The sequence below is a fragment of the Chanodichthys erythropterus genome, chromosome 10 (genome assembly GCF_024489055.1).
Source record: "Chanodichthys erythropterus isolate Z2021 chromosome 10, ASM2448905v1, whole genome shotgun sequence".
Lineage (NCBI taxonomy): Eukaryota > Metazoa > Chordata > Actinopteri > Cypriniformes > Xenocyprididae > Chanodichthys > Chanodichthys erythropterus.
Window position 1 is genome coordinate 18,307,487 of NC_090230.1, and position 21,108 is coordinate 18,328,594.

The 21,108-nt window shown below is 36.6% G+C and overlaps 1 protein-coding gene across 1 annotated transcript; it reads right to left on the reverse strand.

Annotated features, from left to right (window-relative positions):
- Window positions 1-7,293: 7,293 nt before the first annotated feature.
- On the reverse strand, window positions 7,294-14,534 carry yju2b (YJU2 splicing factor homolog B). The gene is made up of 12 exons (XM_067398753.1): window positions 14,473-14,534; window positions 14,128-14,291; window positions 13,901-13,985; window positions 13,418-13,472; window positions 12,348-12,401; window positions 12,155-12,237; window positions 12,017-12,072; window positions 11,722-11,782; window positions 10,755-10,897; window positions 9,527-9,699; window positions 9,310-9,448; window positions 7,294-9,161 (listed from the first exon to the last, which is right to left on the reverse strand). Exons 4-12 carry the CDS (start codon window positions 13,418-13,420, stop codon window positions 8,701-8,703), a joined length of 1,173 nt encoding a protein of 390 aa, XP_067254854.1. The 5' UTR covers window positions 13,421-13,472; window positions 13,901-13,985; window positions 14,128-14,291; window positions 14,473-14,534; the 3' UTR covers window positions 7,294-8,700.
- Window positions 14,535-21,108: the final 6,574 nt, after the last annotated feature.

The window sequence follows — 21,108 nt, forward strand, 5'->3', positions numbered from 1 at the left end:
CAACTGGACAGAATGTGTTTTACTGCAATTTCGAAACTCCCATTCTCACACCCCACACCAAACAACCACACCCCCCATGATTATTATAGCTTACACTGACAAAGGCTAATTTTGATTATTATTTTTAATAATCATCAGAACAACTTTTTATGTTTAATCATAGGCCAACTGTTTCTTATGTTATGTAATGGACTTATTTTTGGTCTTTTATTTCAGTTCAAATGGTTTTTATTTTCATTTCTGTCCTGCGTGTAAACAATGACATACTGTACAGACAAAAGCTAAAAACAACATATAACTTTCCACAGAAAAACAAAACTTAGTAAAAAACAGTCACACATATTTGTATTCACTAACTATCTCTGTTTAAAGAAGAATTTTTAGTAGCCTATGTTAAGTACTAAATTAGTGCGCGAAAATAGAGCACTTTAAGTACATTAGAAGTGTATTTTTTTTTTCCTCCAGGGTATCCGTGGCAGGTAGAGTGACAGGCGCGTAATAGCCGTGGCAGGTCGCGGGGCAGGCGCGGATAGCCGTGGCAGGTCGCGGGGCAGGCGCGTATAGCCGTGGCAGGTCGCGGGGCAGCCGGGTATAGCCGTGGCAGGTCGAGTGACAGGCGCGGATAGCCGTGGCAGGTCGCGGGGCAGGCGCGTATAGCCGTGGCAGGTCGCGGGGCAGCCGGGTATAGCCGTGGCAGGTCGAGTGACAGGCGCGTTTATCAGTGGCAGGTCGAGTGACAGGCGCGTTTATCTGTGACAGGTCGAGTGGCAGCGGTGGCAGGTCGAGTGACAGGCGCACATAGCGGTGACAGGTCGAGTGGCAGCTGCCACTAGCGGTGACAGGTCGAGTGACAGGTCTCAGTGGCAGCTGCCCCTGCCACGCAAAGATTTTACCCCTACTGGGGAACGGCGCGAGGCCGGTGACGCGAGTGATAATGAGCATCACCTGCGAGGCGCGCCGGCCTCGAGTCTCTCACGGAGGAGCTCCGGAGGCATAAAAGGAGGAGCGACGACTGTGAAGGACGAGAGAGGACCAGGCCTGGACTTTATTTTATGTTTTATTATGTTTGTGTGGCCGGCAGACGTCCGCGAGGGTCTGCCGGCATTACTTTCGTTTGTTCTTTGTTTATTTTGAATTAAGACTTTGTTTGAACGTTCGCCGGTTCCGCCTCCTTCCCATATTTACGAACTGCCTTACAGACTTTTAACAGCAACTTACCTGATTAATAAGGGGGGAAGGGGGGTTGGGGCGTGACATCTACTGGTGTTGGTCCATTGTGTTTTATCAAGTGCAAAGTCAATGCAGCCATCTTCCAGGAGATTTTGGAGCACTTTATGCTTCCATCTGCTGTCAAGCCTTATGGAGATGCTGATTTTCTTTTCCAGCAGGACTTTAGCACCTGCCCACAGTGCAAAAACCAAAAAAAGTGGCTTGCGGACCATGATATTACTGTGCTTTATTGGCCTGCCAACATGCCTGACCCCTGAGTCTATGGGATATTTTCAAGAGAAAGATGAGAAACAGTCGATCCAACATTTTATAGATGATCTGAAGGCGCAATAATGCCTCAGCAGTGCCACAGGCTGATCACTTCCATTCCAAACTTCACTGATGCTGTAATTTGTGCTCGGAGCAAGTCATTTGCTGTAATATGTGCTGCCGACCAAGTATTGAGTGCACAAATGAAGAACTTGAAATTTTCTGTTTTAAAAAAACATTTTGATTGATCTTAGGAAATATTCTAATATTTGAGATACTGGATTTTGGACTTTCATGAGCTGTACGCTCTAATCATCAAAATAAAATAAAAAATAAAAAAAAAGGTTTTACTTTACATGTAGGGATAAAATAATTTACAATAAAAAAAAAAAAGTTTTCCTTTTTAGGTCAACTATTGGCAGTTTGAAGAGAATCTTCCTCATCATGTTAAAGTCTTTGGTAACACTTTACAATAACAGTACATGAATAACCATGAACTAATACCTGAGTTAATAGTTACTTCAACATGAACTCATGATTAGTTAAGATATGAACTAATGAAGAGTGATCCAGGAGTCATAGGGATTCATGCATGAAAACAGAAGCCTTAACTATGCGTTAATACATGTTTCATTTAGGGTAAACTAAATCAAACAGTCTCTATAAGAAGGAATAATACATATTTGGACTTTGAAATAAATTTAAACAATTTATTATTGTCAGAATTTAAACTATTGACATCAGCAGCTTCATTATAAACATTACTGAAAGGCACAGGATTAGTTTGCCATTATTTTCACTGACCCTCCTTATTAAACATATAAAATACTAAATACACTATTAATTTATCTTAAAAGGTCTTAATTAGTTTTGTGATATTCTTTCCTATCAAACTAAACTACTGTGACTTACATCAGTTCCTGAGGAATCGGTTCCTAAAAAAATAACCAAACAGGAAACATGAACTAAGGTCAGGGAACGTTTGCTGGGATCAGAATCAGAAGTTCACTCTCCATCCAGACGCAGGCCGTGATCATACTGTACCTCCATTCTCTGACTTTATGAAAAGTCACACAACATCACTTAACTGGGCTGAATACTTATATAGTTGTGTTAGTACAAGTGTATTTGATAGTAAGTTAATGATAATCATGAGCTGAATTTGGTAAGTAGTTAACAGTGAATTAATTATGATTGCGCCCCCTCAAGTAAAGTCATGACATAAGTATACATTAACAAGCCATTAGTTGATGTTAGTATATGCTTAGTTAATAATGAGTTAATTATGATTGTGCCCCCTCAAGTAAAGTCATGACATGATGCACATATCACACATAATTAACTAATATATGAATAAACACTATAGAGTGCCATCCTTATTCCTTTACATCCTAAACAGTTTCTGTTTCTGTACAAAAAAACCAAAATAAAAAGTGTTTGTATTTTATTTTTATTTATTTAATTAAACATATATGGACTTGAAAGCAAGCCATAAACATACCTGTAAAGACACACATAAGGCACATTTACATGTAAAATAGCGCATGTCCACAAGCTAATGCTAATCAAAGCATATACATTTAAATGACAAAATACAAATACAGTTAATAACTGCACATAACCTCCTGAAAATCCCAATAAAACACACATGTAAATATGTCTTTAATTATGAATTCGGCTTACCAAAGCAGTCAACATTTATTAGTTTAAAATGCCAGCAACACAACAAACGTGCCAAGAGAACACCTTGCGTGCGCCACTAATGAGGGTCCCGCCAGAAACAAACCCTTCATACTTTAGTTCCTGGAATAAACTATGACTATTTAGCTATATGACTAAATATAAATGAACTGTAAAAATCAGAAAACAGTTTAGATCAAATTAAATGTATTAGTGGTAGTTAGTCTATTTTCCACATTTGATTAGACAGATCTATGTAATTAATGGCTAAATAATCATGTGCCATTGCAATTATTTGTCACAAAGCTGCAGATGGCAGATTATGATATTACAGTGTAAATTATGACAGTATTAAATCACGTTTAATTCAAATTCAGAGTACTTCTTGTTTACTCTTATGGAGGCTGATTTATTTAGTTTACCCCTAAATGTTAATTAATGCATTAATTATCAAACATGTATTAATGCGTAGTTAAGGCTGCTGTTTTCATGCACGAATCCCTATGACTCCTGTCGTAGTTAAGGATCACTCTTCATTAGTTCATGATTAGTTCATATCTTATCTAATCATGAGTTCATGTGGAAGTAACTATTAATTTAGGTATTAGTTCATGGGTATTCATGTACTGTTATTGTAAAGTGTTACCAAGTCTTTTAACAGCAACTTACCTAAATAATAAGCATTTTTTTCATTAATAAGTGCAAACCCCGCCAGGTAGCCGATTCTAAAGATTTCATTGGTCATTTCATCACTGAGTCCTGACTGCATACAAAGCCCAAACAAACCAATAAATAGTCTTTCACAAAAGAAAAAAGGTCTGGCATTACTGCCATCTCGTCCATTTCGGGCGGTCTGATCATCTGTCAGGCTGTGTTCTCAAAGGAAGACGAAGAAGAACAGGGAGGGTAATATTAAAAATCCAAGTTTAATCCAAAAGGCAGGACAACATAATAAGACAGTGATCGGACAAGGAACTGAAAACAAACAGGAACTTATATACACAAAGGAAGACTTGTGACGTGCAGCTGTGAAGATAATTAGTGTCCATGGTGACAAATGAATGTGCGCAGGTGAGGAACAGGAGGGATGTATGGAATTACTTTTGATCCAAAAATAATGAACGTAACTTTTCAAAAAAACTAATAAAAATAGAAATTGAAACTGAATAAAATGTCTTTGAAACTTAAAAAAAATAAATCGCAGGCAAAATGTTTGACTTTGTTTTTAATACACTGCATGTTTTGCTAACAGTTTCTTTTCTTTCTTTCACTGATCTTTACTTACAAAAGCATTTCCAGAGTTTTCATTTATGCTTCTGAAGTTTTCGTTTACGATCCCAGAGTTTTCGTTCGTCTTTCTGACACAAATCTCTCGCGGGGGCGGGGCCAGCAGTGGTGTGTTCTCATTGGCTTACTGAGTTTTTGATTGACAGCTTCTTCTTGACCTGGAAGTGAAGACGTCAGCGTTGTGTTTACAATTACATGTGTGGAGGTGAGCGTCTGTAAGCGACTTCTTATTTCATTTTAGTGATGTAAAGATAGGCGTTTTTATTATTTTATCTGTATCTGCTGCTACTATAGTGAGATGATTTCTTAGGCCTAGCACAGACGAATGATATAATCATCATTATCATCAGTCATCGTCGTTATCTGGATACTCGCGGTAAGTTAGTATTTTTTACGTTTACAAAATCAATATAAGTAACATTACTTGCTTTTGCTTTTTCAGATGGAGAGGTATTTTAGAGCTCATTTAGAGCCCACTTTATACAGCAGTGTTGTCTTGATTTAACCCAATCATTACAGGATCTGGTTATGTACTGTACATACAGCCTTGGATTAGATCATATTTAAAGGGGAAAAGGTAGTCTTTAATAATAATTCATATAAAGTACTGTGCAAAAGTCTTAGGACACCATTAGATGTTGTTTTAGCAATGGTATAGTGACCATGTAATTTTTTTTTTCAGTCTTCTTATTAGAATATGACCAGGAAATACTTTAAATTTGTAAGCATTATTAAAAAACAGGGAAAAAAAGACTTCTACAAGCTAAAGTGTTAAGTATTTAGTGACCTCTCCTTACACTTGAGTAATAGTGAGAACCTGGCTCTCTCAAACCTAAATGGAATGGAAAATGACTGGAAGGCCAAGAAAACTTTCAAAATCTGATCACAAGTTTCTTCTTTGAAAAAACTGGAAGTCTAGGAGGTCACATTAAATACTGATTTTTGCTTATAGAATCCATTTTGTTCTGATTTTTTTGTGTGCATATTTCCTGTTTTTTATGTTTGCATTGTAATAAAGACCAAAAAAATAAACATGGGTGGTCATTAAAACATTGCTAAAACAACAAAGCTAAGACTTTTGCACAGTAGGCCTACTGTATGGCTAAATGCAAAACCTAATATATGAAAGTAATTATGGCTGAAATTATATATAATTTGTTTGAAATAAATATTTTAAGTCTGCATAATTTGTTATGTGGGAATTCAAAGCAGTTTGTATTGTAGATTATAATACATCTGATTTCTTATTTTCCAGGGAGTGGAGCAACTTTTCCATTAACAAAATTCTGATGCTGACCCAGAGGAGGGAGTGGTAGCCCCAGAGATCCACTGTCCCCATCAGACAAGAATCTTATTTTGTTCAGACACATCACCTTTGACTGACTGGGATCTTGATCTTCAGACACCTGATATTATGCAAATATTTAAATTTTTTTGGAGCTCTAGATTAAAACAAGACACAGTTCACAAACACACAAGAGGTTGTACTTTATTCTTACTAGTCCATACTGATCTTGGATTAGCATACCAACAACACATGAATGTTAAAGTGATAGTTCACCCCCCAAAAATTCTCATATATTTTACTCACCCTCATGCCGTCCAAGATGCGTATTACTTTCTTTCTACAGATAAACATGAATTAGGATTTTTAGGAAAATAACACATGTCTTCGAGTCCTAAAGACACATTAATCCATGCGACCAGTGGATGAATCAATGTCTTCTGAAGTGAAACAATAGATGAGAAAAATACTAATAATTTAAACTGTTTTAATTATTAACAATCGTTTCCCACCAACCATCATACGTGTATGGGTTACAGTCCACTTATGAGATGGACACAGAGATGGACTATTTTCTTAAAGATATTTGTGCTTATGTGGAGAAAGTCATACAGTCAAACCAAAAATGTATTCAGACAACATGAACATTTCATTCCATTCATTAAGTTTATTCACTATAGTTTAAAAAAATGGTAATAAAATGAATTTTATGAATTTTACACATGTATTCTATAATAGGTGCTTGTGCATTTTTATAGTAATGTACTGTATATCATGAGAATACTGCATTACATGAATATGCAGTTAGTGTTTTGTGGATTCTGGTCGTTCTTTTCACAACATAATTGCATCCAACACTTTCACTTTTATACTTGTGTGTATGCTGTAGTGACAATAAAGAATTTAAATTTATTTGAATTTGATTCATATTTTCATTTATTCAACTGTTTATATATATATATATATATAAGTCACAATTGAAACTGTTGATGATTGTTAAAAAAATCTACTTTTATATGTTACATGATAATGTTAACTAAATAAAATTATAATGATAAAAAAATGGCAACAAGATCATTCTTTATGTGGAGTACTGAAATGTCCTTTGAGGTCTGTACCGTCTTACAGCAAGCCACGACTGTTATTTTCATATTGTTTGAATCCTTCAGAATTAATTGATCATTAATTGTGATGGTGTATGTGCATATGCTAACAATGGGTAGAGTGATGGCCATGGTTGCCAACCTTGATTACCTGGTTGGAGTGAGACTTTCTTGACGGCTGAATATATACATGTATATGATACTAGTACTATTCTCTTTAAACTGTAACAGCACAACCTAATCAGACCCAACAATAGAGAAGAATCATCAGAAATAATCAAATATTCTCCGAAAACATTGCACATTATGCAATATTTTCAGTATTATAACCTTTAATGTACAATTAAACCTCAAGACATTCATTTTCTCTCGCGTTTGATCTCTCACGCTCCTAAAAGTTTATGTGACAAAGTAGAAGCCGCAGATAAATACAGATAAAATTTAAAAAAAAAAGCTTTAAATGAAATAAGAAGTCGCTTACAGACGCTCACCTCCACACATGCACAACGCTGACGTCTTCACGTCAAGAAGAAGCTGTCCATCAAAAACTCAGTAAGCCAATGAGAACACACCACTGCTGGCCCCGCCCCCGCGAGAGATTTGTGTCAGAAAGACGAACGAAAACTCTGGGATCGTAAACGAAAACTTCAGAAGCATAAATGAAAACTCTGGAAATGCTTTTGTAAGTAAAGATCAGTGAAAGAAAGAAAATAAACTGTTAGCAAAACATGCAGTGTATTAAAAACAAAGTCAAACATTTTGCCTGCGATTTATTTTTTTTAAGTTTCAAAGACATTTTATTCAGTTTCAATTTCTATTTTTATTAGTTTTTTTGAAAAGTTACGTTCATTATTTTTGGAACAAACGTAATTCCATAGGGATGCTGGGAAATGGAGTGCTAGTGCAGGTGACTGTGACGCATACACAGAGCAGATCATAATCAGCGAGCATGTTTTTAAATAAAGTTGTTTTTTAAATAAAATTTGAGGAAGCTTGGTGGTGGTGACGTTGATCCGCGACCATGGTGTGCTGTAGTCCATTTATAGCCTACGATTAGCTTTTTATATCTGACCCTTTGTTAAACACAGAGCTTATTTTTTTTTTCAATTTTCCAAAAGTCTTTGGGAAAAATGCAAAGGCTTTCAATCGAGGGATCCCGTGCACCGCTAACTTCCAGTTGGCCTACAAAAACACGTCATCCCTGAGGTACTCTATTCACAAATCCTCTACAGTGGCCTCATAGGATAATAAGGTGTCCATTGTATGCACACTTCAGAATCTCACCGGAAGTAGTAGTAAGGCCCGGTCCCAAATGGCACCCTAAACCCTCATGTTCTTCTTTTTAGGAGCATTGTGAATTCAAACATACTTCTTTTGTCACATACTGTTTTCCGCCTACTAAATAGTAGAGAAGTATGCAATTTTGGATACAGCGTATATATTCAAACATACTTTTGTCACATTCTGTGTTTTGACTACTTTACAGTAGGGAAGTATGTGATTTCAGATGCAGCCTACATAGAACTTTTATTTTGTTTTTAACGGTTGCGAAGCTCATTTCTCAGAAATTCTAGTACACTACACAGTATGCAATTTCTGACACGGTCATCCAATTAAATTCCAGAGGCATCTTAATGCAACTCTATCAGCTTGTGTTGTGGGGTTTGTCACTATGTTTGCAGTGAGCAAATCAATAAAGAAAAGTTCAATTCTCAATGCTTGAAAGTACCAAAAAAAAAAAAAATACCCAACACACTTTTCAGTATGGGAGGGTTTATTTTTGGTAAATAATTACTAATTGTTGACCATAAGATGACTGATACATGTAGGAATCAGCTATGTTGTAATTTCAACTTCCAGTTTATATCAAGCCTCACTGCCTGAGTCAGAGTCACTGTAATCTGCAACCAGAGACTTTCCAGCACATGACTCAATGCCCGTGTCCTCCTTTGATGTGCTTCCTTCAAGCGTCTCTGTGGTGCAGCTGTGAGTGTTTGTGTCCTTGCTTACATTTACATTATTTGTGAGAGGAAGAGAGGAGTCCCTGGGGTTTATGTCCACAGCTGCTGAGTTAGTATCAGGAGAAGATGAGTTGGAGTTCGTATTGTTAACGCTTTCGGCCTTGCCATTTTCTGACTTTCTGCGTACCAGAATGTGCGAACTGGGTGTCGTAGAGCTGAGTGCTTTAGCCACGGCTGCTCCTCGGCCCTGTTGGCCTAACTTTTGCAAGAGGCTCCCAGCAGCTCCCCCTGCTGCTGAAGATGGGGTACTGAACCAGGAACGAGACGATATCTGTTGCCTTTTAGTCTGCTGTCTGTCATCATATGCTGGAAAAGAAAAAATGTACCTATATCCTTAACTGTATGTAATAAAAGATGCATAAAAATAGTAAAAAAAAGGTATAAAATAGTGAAAAAATAAAAATCTATAAGAAATAAAAAAGTAAAATTGAATAAATAAGTGGGTCAGACTCACAGTCTAGACTCTGGAAGGTGAGCAGTGAGGCTAGCTTCTTATCTTCTTCTCTCTCTGGTAATAAAGGGATGGACAAACCAGTCCTCAATCGCACTGCGTTGTCTTTCTCCTCCTCTTCGGCTATCACTTTCTTCTCAGTCTGTATTTGCAAATAGATTAACATGCAAAACCTTCAAGACAGATGCATATCTGATGCAGCGGGGAACATGTAACCCACCCTGAACTTCCTGCGGAGGGCACTGTTCAGCTGAAAGTCATCTTTCCACCCAGACTGGTGCTCTTGAAGCTCAGTGAGAGACGGGATGGCGGCACGTAGCTTTTCCTTATCCTTTCCTCCATGATCTAATTTATACATGGCATCTGTCTCCAGCTTCTCTTTCTCGCTGTGCTCTGTAGGGGAAAGCAGCACATTGAGCCTAAATTCATTGATGACTGTCATACAAATAGAATGAATTACTTAAAGTCCCCATGAAATTAAAATAGATGTTTTTTGTCTTTTAGTATGAATATGCTAGTGTGCTCCAAAACAATGGCAGAATTTGCATTTAGAAGATTCAAAACTTAAGGTGGGTGCGATTTTGGCCATGATTTGGATGTCTTGAGACAAATTTTGAGAATCCTAAAAGATTCCTATGATCCTAGGCTAAAATCTGTAGTCTTTGATCGCTAGTTTGACACGTTCACCAACAGCTGATTAATGACCGTTGAGATTTCTTTGCTTTTCAGCATTTCAGTTTTGTGTGTAAGGCAGCTCACAGTCACTTAGTGTGTATTGGTGATCACGTAAAACTCCAGACAAGTTTTCATGTGCGCGTCCATTTTTTATCGTGTCTTGACTGTCGTATAGTCCGACATAAATGACAGCTATGATTCCACAGTGTAGGACTATTATAAACCGCACAATGTGCACCCTGCTTGAGAGTCTCTCAATTCCGCCAATATGGATCAACGATTTTGATGACATCATTCTGCACTTCGGCTTCTCATCAGATTTTCTGTCTAATCAAATACTCTATAGAATCTGAAGCAACCCTACACTATGAATAGATGCTATTTTAGATGCTACTATTTTATACAAGTGAATGGCACATAGTGCACTATACAGGTGATATAGAATAAATCAGACAGTGTAAATATGCTTTCAGTTGAGGCGAATGAAGTCTGGTTTTACATTGTCACATAAACCGCTGCAGAACACACAGGTAGATATGGATAGACAGACAGACAGACAGACAGACAGACAGACAGACAGACAGACAGACAGACAGACAGACAGATAGATAGATAGATAGATAGATAGATAGATAGATAGATAGATAGATAGATAGATAGATAGATAGATAGATAGATAGATAGATAGATAGATAGATAGATAAAATGAGTTGGAGAATGAAAAGTCTGGGTTCATCACTATTCTATAATAATTAAAAATGTGAGTTTCGCACCAGTTGTGAGTATCTGCTCATTCTCGGCCATGTCCCATCTTTCTTCCTTCCTTTGGGCTCCACTCACAATGACATAATCACAGGTGGCCGGGTCTGTCTGCATCTCTATGTAGTTCACACACAGATGGCACTTCATCCTGAACCTGTGGTACACACAAACCTACAGGTTAACATATGCTGCCTTGTGGCATATAAACTGGAGCCTGAAACTGAAAAGTAAGGGTGCGTTCACACTTGTCATGTTTGGTTCAATTAAAACGAACCCTGGTGCGACTGCTCGGTTAGTGCGGTTCATTTGAACATATGTGAACGCTGCCATCCGAACCCTGGTGCGCACCAAACAAGCGGACCGAGACCGCTGAAAAGATGGGTCTCGGTCCGCTTCCAAACGAACTCTGGTGCGGTTCGAATGATATATGAACGCAACACGGACCAAAAACATGTAGACGAACCAAAAACAGGAAGACGAGACCCTAAAAAGGACAAAATCCTCACGCATATCGGTTTTTCTTGTTATAGTCACGAGTTTGCCCATCACAGGCATCAGACGCACGTCTCCATGCAGCAGATCATTTGTGTGTGTGACGGATGGATTCCCGCCGCTGTTTTGACTACTTTACACATTTTATAAGCTCTTCACGAGTTTCCAGCTGGCCAAAATACCATCACATGCAGGCTACGCACCGCTACACACACACAACGAGCGCATTTACCTCAGAAAACAGCACTGTTTTGGATGTTCGGTACTTTCCGTCTCAAAATAGGCAATACCTCATAAAATCCAACCAATCACGTTGTGAATGTATCCCTATGCCTTAAGGTTCGGTATCTTTTGGTTCGGTGATAAAACTGCCAATGTGAACACTAACCGGACCAGGACCAAATGTTTTTTTTTCTTCTTTGGTCCGGATCAAATGAACCAAACTACAAGTGTGAACGCACCCTACGAGATCAGACGATATTTCACCTGTATATTGGTGTGGTGTAATAAGTTCCTACTTTCGACTTCTCTGCATTGTATCGAACCCCTTTAAAGACAAAATGTATTAGACATCCTGATAGATAGAATGGAATATTGAGTCAAGAAGAAAGATTTGGGTTAATTCATCACAGTACCCAGCACAGTAAACACAGTTGTATATGCACATTTTGGAAAATGTAGTGTCTATGAATCCAACTAATAAACTATATACAACTTATACACTATAATCTGAAGAAATAGTATGATTAGTACAGTGTTAAGGACAACTTCAAAGTCATACCCATGCCGATGTGATTCTTACAGCCATCACACCAAATATTATAGGGCATCTCAAATCTGAAAATGCAAAACACATACCGTCATCACATGTGAATCAAAGAACAGTGACACAATTCACAGAACTGTAAATGTGTATTACCGGATGATGAGGATGCCCTGGGACAGTTTCCTGGCCCTCTCCCGCAGCGGGTGAGTTTTCCAGTAGCCGTTGATGGAGCCATGCTGTTATAAGAGCATGAGATACAAATTTCAGGAAAAATCTTTTTATTATACAAGATGTCTGTCTTGCAAGACATAACGCAGAAAAATTAGATTGTATTTGTTGTTCTCACCTTGGCTGGATCGAAATCCGGAGGGTAGTACTTGTTGACTCCTTTACGCTCACCCTAAAACAGAGAATAAGCATTAACAATCTTTTTTTATTACATTTTTTTTTAACAGACCAGTGTGATACTGTTAACTAAAACAATATATACACTACCGCTCAAAAGTTTGGGATCTTTAAGACTTTTAATGTTTTTAAAAGAAGTTTTGTCTGCTCACCAAGAGTGCATTTACTTAATTAAAAATACAGTAAAAACAGTAATATTGTGAAATATTATTACAATATAAAATAACTTTTCTATTTGAAAATATTCAAAGCTGAATTTTCAGCATCATTACTCCAGTCTTCAGTGTCACATGATCCTTCAGAAATCATTCTAATATGCTGATTTGCTGCTCAAGAAACATTTATTGTTTACAATTGTACAAAATATTTGTGTACAAAATATTTTTTTCAGGATTCTTTGATGAATAGAAAGTTCAAACGAACAGCATTTATTTGAAATACAATCTTTTGTAACATTATAAATGTCTTTACTGCCACTTTTGATTGATTTAATGCATCCTTGCTGAATAAAAGTATTAATTTCTTTTCAAAAAAATAAAAATAAAAATTCTTACTGACCCCAAACTTTTGAACGGTAGTGTAAAATGTTAAAAAAGCTTTGTATTTTAGATAAATGCTGTTTTTTTTAACTTTCTATTCATCAAGGAATCCTGAAAAAAGTACACAACTGTTTTCAACATTGATAATAATAACAAATATTTCTTGAGGAACTAATCATCATATTAGAATGATTTCTGAAGGATCATGTGACACTGAAGACTGGAGTAATGATGCTGAAAATGTTTTTGGTAATTAAAACAAAGCGACTAAAAATGACTAAAAATAAACCTCAAATAAAAACGAATTAAAGCTAGAAATATAAAAATAAATAAAATTCATACAAATTAAAAAAGTACATAGCAAAATGACTAAAACATTAACTGAAATTACAAACAAAATATAAAAATAAAAGCCAATTCAAAATATTAATAAATAATACTTGGTATGTAATACTAAAAATATGGTCCATACCATTTTTCTGGTTTAATATCAGCTCCAGATGAATTTAGTATCAATCAGAATACAACTGAAGAAAAGAACATGGTAGAGAAAAATTAACGTTATTAAAAATCATAAACATGATGTATCAGATTCATATGAATTACAAGTAACGCTGACAAAAATACTATGGTAATACGTTGATTTATGGACAAGACGCTGCACCACAGTATTATGTATATCAAAGTAACATGGTAATACTGTCACTGTGATAACACCGCATTACTTTTACAGCACTAATACAATTCCCAGAGCAAAATTAGAACGTGTTATAATTACAATAAAACGTAAATTTTAGTTGTCAGCTGATACACGATGTAACAACCAAAACCAGCCGAATAACATCAAACAACAGCCACTGCGCAAAAAGTATGATATTTACTCTACTAATACACACAGAAACATATGAACACTATGAAGTACATAAAATTAATTTCTTGCGTTAAAAAAACTGACCTAACAGCCATCTGCGTAAACAGCGTCTGCGTTTCCTTGTCGTCGCCTCACGTCACGCTAGAGCTGAGCGTTCCAACAGCGCCACCTGTTGAGCGGAGGACAGGTCACATAAGCGACGTTCCAGACAGGTAACTTAAAATCTGTTATTTATTTAGATGTTAACATCTTTAAAACATTGTAAAATGTAAGGTTATCATATAAACAAGATATTAGAACAATAGGGAAACCCTCTGAGATGGAAAAATCCGTTGCGAGTCAATCTGTCATCCTGTCGTCCATTGGCTCACATTCACTCGGAATAACCATGCCATGTTTGCCAGTTGGGATTTCACTAGCAGGTGGGCATTTTCCCGCCAGTGAGTGGTAGTGGAACATCTCTGGAGTTTGTCTTCTGTGAATGTGAAGCCAGGTGGTCAGAAAAACTTGGACATGTGAGGGTTTTTCCAATCTTGGCATGGAAACATACATGAGATGAGACAAATAGGTTACTAAGTAAATTCCATTTTGAAAAAGCAAAAACCCTTTGGAATTTGTCTTTAAACACGATGGAGCAATTATGAATATAGACATACGTGCTGGTCCGGTGTGATGTTGAGAGAGGTGTGAGTGGATGAGAAGTGATGGAGGAGGCAGGAGCTTCTAGTGCGCTGGTCAGATTTACAGCATAAACAGCCCTTGCCTGGCGAGTTTGAGATTCCCCACTAATTCCCACAGAATGCTTCCTAACACTGGAACGCTGCTCTTGCATTCCTGCCCGGAGCAGACGAGCCCTATATGGGCCGGCAGGGAGACCCGCCGGAGATGGAATGCAGCACAACTCTGGGAAGGTCATCCATACCTTAAACACCCCTGAGAAATGACCCTAATCAAACACACTATATACACCTGAGCATATAGACACATTTTATTTTGCTTAGTCATTTAGCTTTGGCTTTTTGGAACCAGGTGTTTGACTTCAACAGGCGCATATGAGACATTTTGTTGTTTTAAGTACAGATTTTGCTGCTTTTTAAAATGATTAAATAATATCATAAAAGAATGAACTTCATTTTATTATAATTTCAGGATTTTTTTGTTTGTTTTGTATACAGTTACATGAAAACATTTTTAGTCTTGTAAACTTTATAAAATGCCTTATTTTTGAGGATTTACACTTTTCAGTTGTATGACAAATTTTTTGTGAAATTAAAAACAAAAATTAATTGTGTTAGGAATTTTTACTTTATGTGAAGTATTTCATTATTTAGACATATGAAACTATAATAAAAATCAACTACATTTGCTTTGGCATCGATGGAGCATTACTTAATTGATTTTTTTTTAATAAAAGTTAGGCATGTTTGTTTTTTAAAAATCTAAATTAATATTATTTTTGCCAGAATTTTTTAGTGTGCTTTCAATCTTAAAATATGAAAATGCATGATCAAACAATTTAAAACTATGATAATCTAAACAGTCACATAATCGATCATAAACCTCTTCGATATTATTAGATGATTTTTCACACATATTTATGTCCCTAATTTCATATCTGTGGCATCTGTCAGGAGTAAATAAAGCAATAAAGCACACGAGACAGGAGTATAGCAAACTTCATCCATTATTCACTCATGAACACAATAATATCGTACACAGTAAGCTTCTAAAATGTGTTACAAATGACAGTTTCACTGTAATAATATAAAATTAATTATTATTTAAAAGACTAATTTACAGACCACATTAGATTGTGTAGAACTATTGTGATTCATTAATATTGTGCTGTTTTGCATCCATCTAGCCCTAAGTATTATCTTATCAGAAAACAAAGTATGAGGAATGCTGAGACTAATACTAAATCCATGAGTGCATGCATAGGTGAGCTCTTGTGATTTGTACCAGACAGACAAAGCTCTTTTCCGTGGGTCCACACCTCCTTTCCATGTCACCGTGTGTTTTACAGTGTGTGAGTGAGACTGTTTTTCCACTCTGTGACTTTGATATGAGATTCCTGCCTGACTCAGAGGGCCTCGGATTCCTAAAAGGGTCTTTCAGGACATGCCAGAAGGGTTGCCGTATCCCCAACTGTACTTACATTAATAGGGTACTCTTTGGTGCACAAATTCCCGTTTTTTTTTTTTTTTTTTTTTTTTTTTTTTTTTTTTTTGTGAGATCTTATAGTCTCTGCCTCAGACGTCACACCATGGACTGTTGGCTGAAAGTCTGATGCATAAGACACACAAAATGGGAAACACTTTGGGAGTTTGGAAGTTGTCCTCTGATTTATTGAATTCTACAGGATTTACGGGAGACGTGTGTGTCATGTTCTTTAATGGTCCATTGAGAAACAAAGCAGTCATGATGACAAACCCCCTTATGGAAAAAGAAAGCCATCGGTTGCTTTACGACAGTTAGACATCCTATTGGATGGTCCTTGGGTCAATGAAAGCTGCGATGGACTCCAGACCTTCTGCCATCAATCTAAAGGTCTGGTTATGCAAGACACCCCCCCCTTAAAATTTGTGATTTTGTCTTGTTCGTCCACAGATGTCCAACTCGAGCCCATGAGAAAACATAACTATTTTACGAGGTGGTGATTTCATATGATTTTGTGCAATGTGATTAGTGCGGAAACGTTTTATTTTAAGGAAAATGTAAGCATGAAGGTCCACCCCCAAACCTAGCCATAAGCTGGGCGTAAGCAGATCGTCAAATTGCCATGAGAGTGTGTTGCGGTCACTTTCTTGACTGTTCAACAACTAAAATATAATGTTATAATTTTGATGTAATCTGTTAAATTATGTTGAACTATATTTACTAAAAACAAAATTTAACCATTGCCTTTTGTATTCCACCCTGTAACTGCATAATTTTCCGTACATTGCCAAAAAAAAACTTAAAATTGTGACATCTAAGCAGTGAAATAAATTAGACATTAACGCAAGACAAGAAGGAAAAACCAATCCAAATTTTATACAAATTGTAGTGTTGACTGCATTCATCAAGTTCAACCCTGTTTCTTTAGTTATTGAAACAAAATGTTAAAATCTATTTCTTTCCTTCATTTATAGGAAATGTAAACTGATCATAACTACAAAAAATAAATAAATAAATAAATAAATTAAATTGCAAACTAGCTATAGCCCCTACTGAGTCACAACTTAATTTAAGCTAAAAGTGCAACCCTGTTACATATTCTGGCATATACTGTATATGTATATGATTTTTATTTATTTTTTTATTTTTTATACTTTATTTTTATGTTTATTTATTTACCATGTGCATGCTAGAAAAAAAAAGTACTCTTGGTGAAAAAAATGTTTGGATAACAGGGTTGAAAAAATTGCAAACCTAATATAAATTGAATAGAAACCAGCTCATATCTGTCACACACTGGCTGTAACACACACAATGGATGAAGATCCAAGACAGTCTTTAATAGTATCCACTGGTAAATCCTAACAGAGGATTTTGTTTTTTACGTTCAGACTCAGTTTTGTACATTAATTGTGTGTAAAGTGTAAAGTGCCATGCAGATCCTTCTTACTTTGACTTCTTTATCATCATCTTTTCCAGTTTTGTGCAAGGACTGAATTGTACATATCTCTGGGAGGACAAACAGAAGCAAGGAATGAATAATAAACTGAATCAAAAAGGAATACATCATACATTTTTTTGTTTTGGCGAGACAAATAGCTAATATATTCCAAATCCATTCCCACTTACAGTTCTAATTCACTCTTTCTCTTTTGAGTGTCTGGGGACACAGCAGACCTGAAGATTGCGTGTTAAGTCTGGTCTGGATGAAGATGCCCAGTTTTAACAAGGTTGTAAGGAGGTTTGAGCCAACAGCGTGGCAGAAGCACCAGTGGAAACTGATCTGACTGTATCTTCATCATGATGGTTGAGTTAAAAAGAGTTATAAATAAAAACAGACTAGCTGAGAAGAGATTTCTGTGGAAGTTTCCCTGTAAAGCAGATTGTTTTATGGTCCTGTGTCAGATTTAAACTGCCCGACAATTGGCTGAAATCCTTTTCCATTGATCTTATTTAAATATTGATGGATGTCTGACTGGAAAACATTCCAAACTGCACATGATCCAAACTCTTAGGTATTTTTCTTGAATATAACTGCACTCAATAAGAATGGCCATTATCCTGGGACTAAAATTAAATTAAAAGATTTAGCTACATATATATATATATATATATATATATATATATATATATATATATATATACACCTTACACATAACACCTTACATATATATTTGCATCAAATTATATCTAAGGAAAAGGTTGGCTTTTTGGTAAAGCTTGGTTATTTCATCTGTTTATATACCTATGAACTCTCAATATGTCTAGCTAATGTTTAGGTAACATCCTCAGCATTAGCGGTTTAAGCAATGGACAGCCACACAAAAAGAAGGAATACAGTACATTACAATAAGGTAATAAAGTATACTAACAGTGGAGTTTGAAAATGTTCAATAAAAAAGACAACTTCAATGCTACATCATAGCTCCTTTTTATTACAGATATTCTGTAAAAATGACTGCATCTGTGCAAGAACAGTACAACATAATAAGCAAAGAAAATATATGAACAGGGGAATTTAGTTTGAAAACATATTCAACCCTGTTACCATCATAACATTTTATTACAATAATTCTGTCAAAATTACACAATCTTTTCAGGAAGTGAACAGTCAAAGTCAAGTAAATATCTCCTGTTTTTAATAGGGCACAATTTTCAAAAATGTCATCCCTGTTACCATGATTTATAAAGTAAATGATTACTAAAAATTTGACATCTGTATTATTCAAATATTAAATTCTCATTTTAACAAGATCCCTCGAGCACAAAGCAAGTAATGTTTAACCAAACCGTAAAACTGTCAACCCCGTTACCATCATAACTGTCTTTTATTACAATTATTCTGTCAAAATTACATCATCCTTTCAGGAAATCAAGAGCAAGTAAATGTCTCCTGTTTTGTCAATAGGGGATGATGCTTAGAATGTCAACCCTGTTACTATCATTTTAAATAGTAAATGATAACTAAAAATTAGATTTCTGTTTATATCAGTATTAAATTCTCTTTCTAACAAAGAACCCAGTAGTGTTGTCATGGTGAGGTGAACACAACGTCTAAACGAATTGTAAAACTGTCAGCCCTGTTATCTTTTTCAAGTGCTATATTAATTTAGTCTTAAATTTATCATATATTCTTTGTCTGGTAGAAGATTTTACGGGAATGTACCTTTTACAGCTAAAGGTTGTAGGTTTAAGATCCACTTGCATACAGTGACCCAAAAAGTATTGGGATGCTTGAGACACACTTAAAAATGTATCTAAAATGTATGAATTTATATATTTAAAAGGATTTAAATACAAACATTTTTTTCTTTTTCACAAAAAGATTTTTTTTTTTTTTACAATTTACAAAAATGTCTCTGAAATGTGATCTGAGAAAAACTCTTGCATCATTTGTTTGCAGCTTGGTTTGAAATTTTGTTACCTAATCCAATACATGTTTGTGTCCAAATACATTTTGGTGTCACTTTACTCGTATAACACAAGACACAAGACAAGATGGCTAAGATATCATCATGCGCATTCACTTATTTCTCCAGCACTGCAGGATTCATGTCTTCATAGTTAAATAAGGAATGTAGATAGCGAAAAAAAAATCACATTTTAATAAAATCCCCAAATTTATGTATCTGAAGACAGCCATTATTCTTGGAATTTCCATTAAAATAACTTCTGTCATCTATTTAGTTTTTTTTAATTATGGGCCTTTCTTCCATCCTTCATGCAGTTAACCCTTAATTTTCCTTGTTCATCATATTGTATAAAATGTGTGTAAAAAAAAACCCAATTCCATCTGATTCATCGGCTCAACCTCCATGATGACTACGCTAGTCAGACGTCCAACACCTTTAAGCAATATACCCCCATTTTCCATACTCTCAGACTTAAAGAAATACCAGTGGCTTTCCAAAAATTACATCTAGTTGCCTCTAATCATAGCCATGAGACCAGGTGAAAGAGTGGGAGCGGAAGGGTTATTCTACCTCCCTCCCCTCCTGGCCGCACCCCATCATCCCCTCCGCCCCAACCGATCTGAACCGCTTAGATGGCTATAAAAGAGACAGTGACTCTGGCGCATCTCAGCATCACCTGCATTCTCAACCTGAAGAAGGAAAACCAGGCAAAGACAAGAAGAACGATGTGTTCGCTACTGAAGATCACCATTCTGCTGTTTTGCGTTCAGGCAGGAGAAGGACACTGGCTTAGAACGTTACTGGGTAAGCCTGGAGGTCATGACCTTTGGGGAGAAGGCAACTAAATTTCTGAAGTTTTATTATAGGCTCAATATAGTCTTCTGTGGAACACGAAGAAGATATTTTGAAAAATGTCTTCTTTTTTTTCAGTGACCATACATCAATGTTCAGGCAGCCACAAGTTTTGCGCAAGGAGAGAATGCAAAATAGTAGTTATTACTTTTTGCTCTTTCTTTTTCAGACCTCCGTGATGACGAGAGAAGAGGAGGTGACGGTGAGGAAAAGGAGGGTTCGGAGAGGGCGATTCGGTCGCCCCGCAGCGCGGAGTCCCCATGTGCTCTGCACTCCATCCTGCTGCAGGTGCGAGACCTCGGGCTGGGATATGACTCGGATGAGACGGTGCTGTTTAAGTACTGCAGCGGGACCTGCCCTCGCCTCGCCTCAAACCACGACCTCACGCTCACCAACCTCCTGCAGAGCGGCACCCTTCAATACACTGGCCATTGGCACCATCAGCCCTGCTGTCGCCCCACGCACCACGAGGACATAGCCTTCCTCGACAACCAGCATCGCTGGCACAAAGTGGAGAAACTCTCCGCCGCTGCATGTGTCTGTATGGGGTAGAGATGATGGTGGCCAGCTGAAATCAGGCTCTTGTCTGCTTTTCCTATTGGTTTAGAGACTGTACAAACTACAAAGTGCCTTGAATTTAAATAAAAGGCTGTTTAAGGTACGTTAATTCAGGATGAAATAATATGTATGTATTGAAATGTATTAAGATGTATATGTTGCTTTCTCTGCTGACATGACTTATCTGGCTATAAATGCATTTGAGAATGTCGAAACATTCAGTTTTGGTTAATGGCAACACAATGCAGTGTTTGAATGGCCATTTCTGAGTCAAGATTGATCCGACGAATTATCCATCTGAACGTGGAA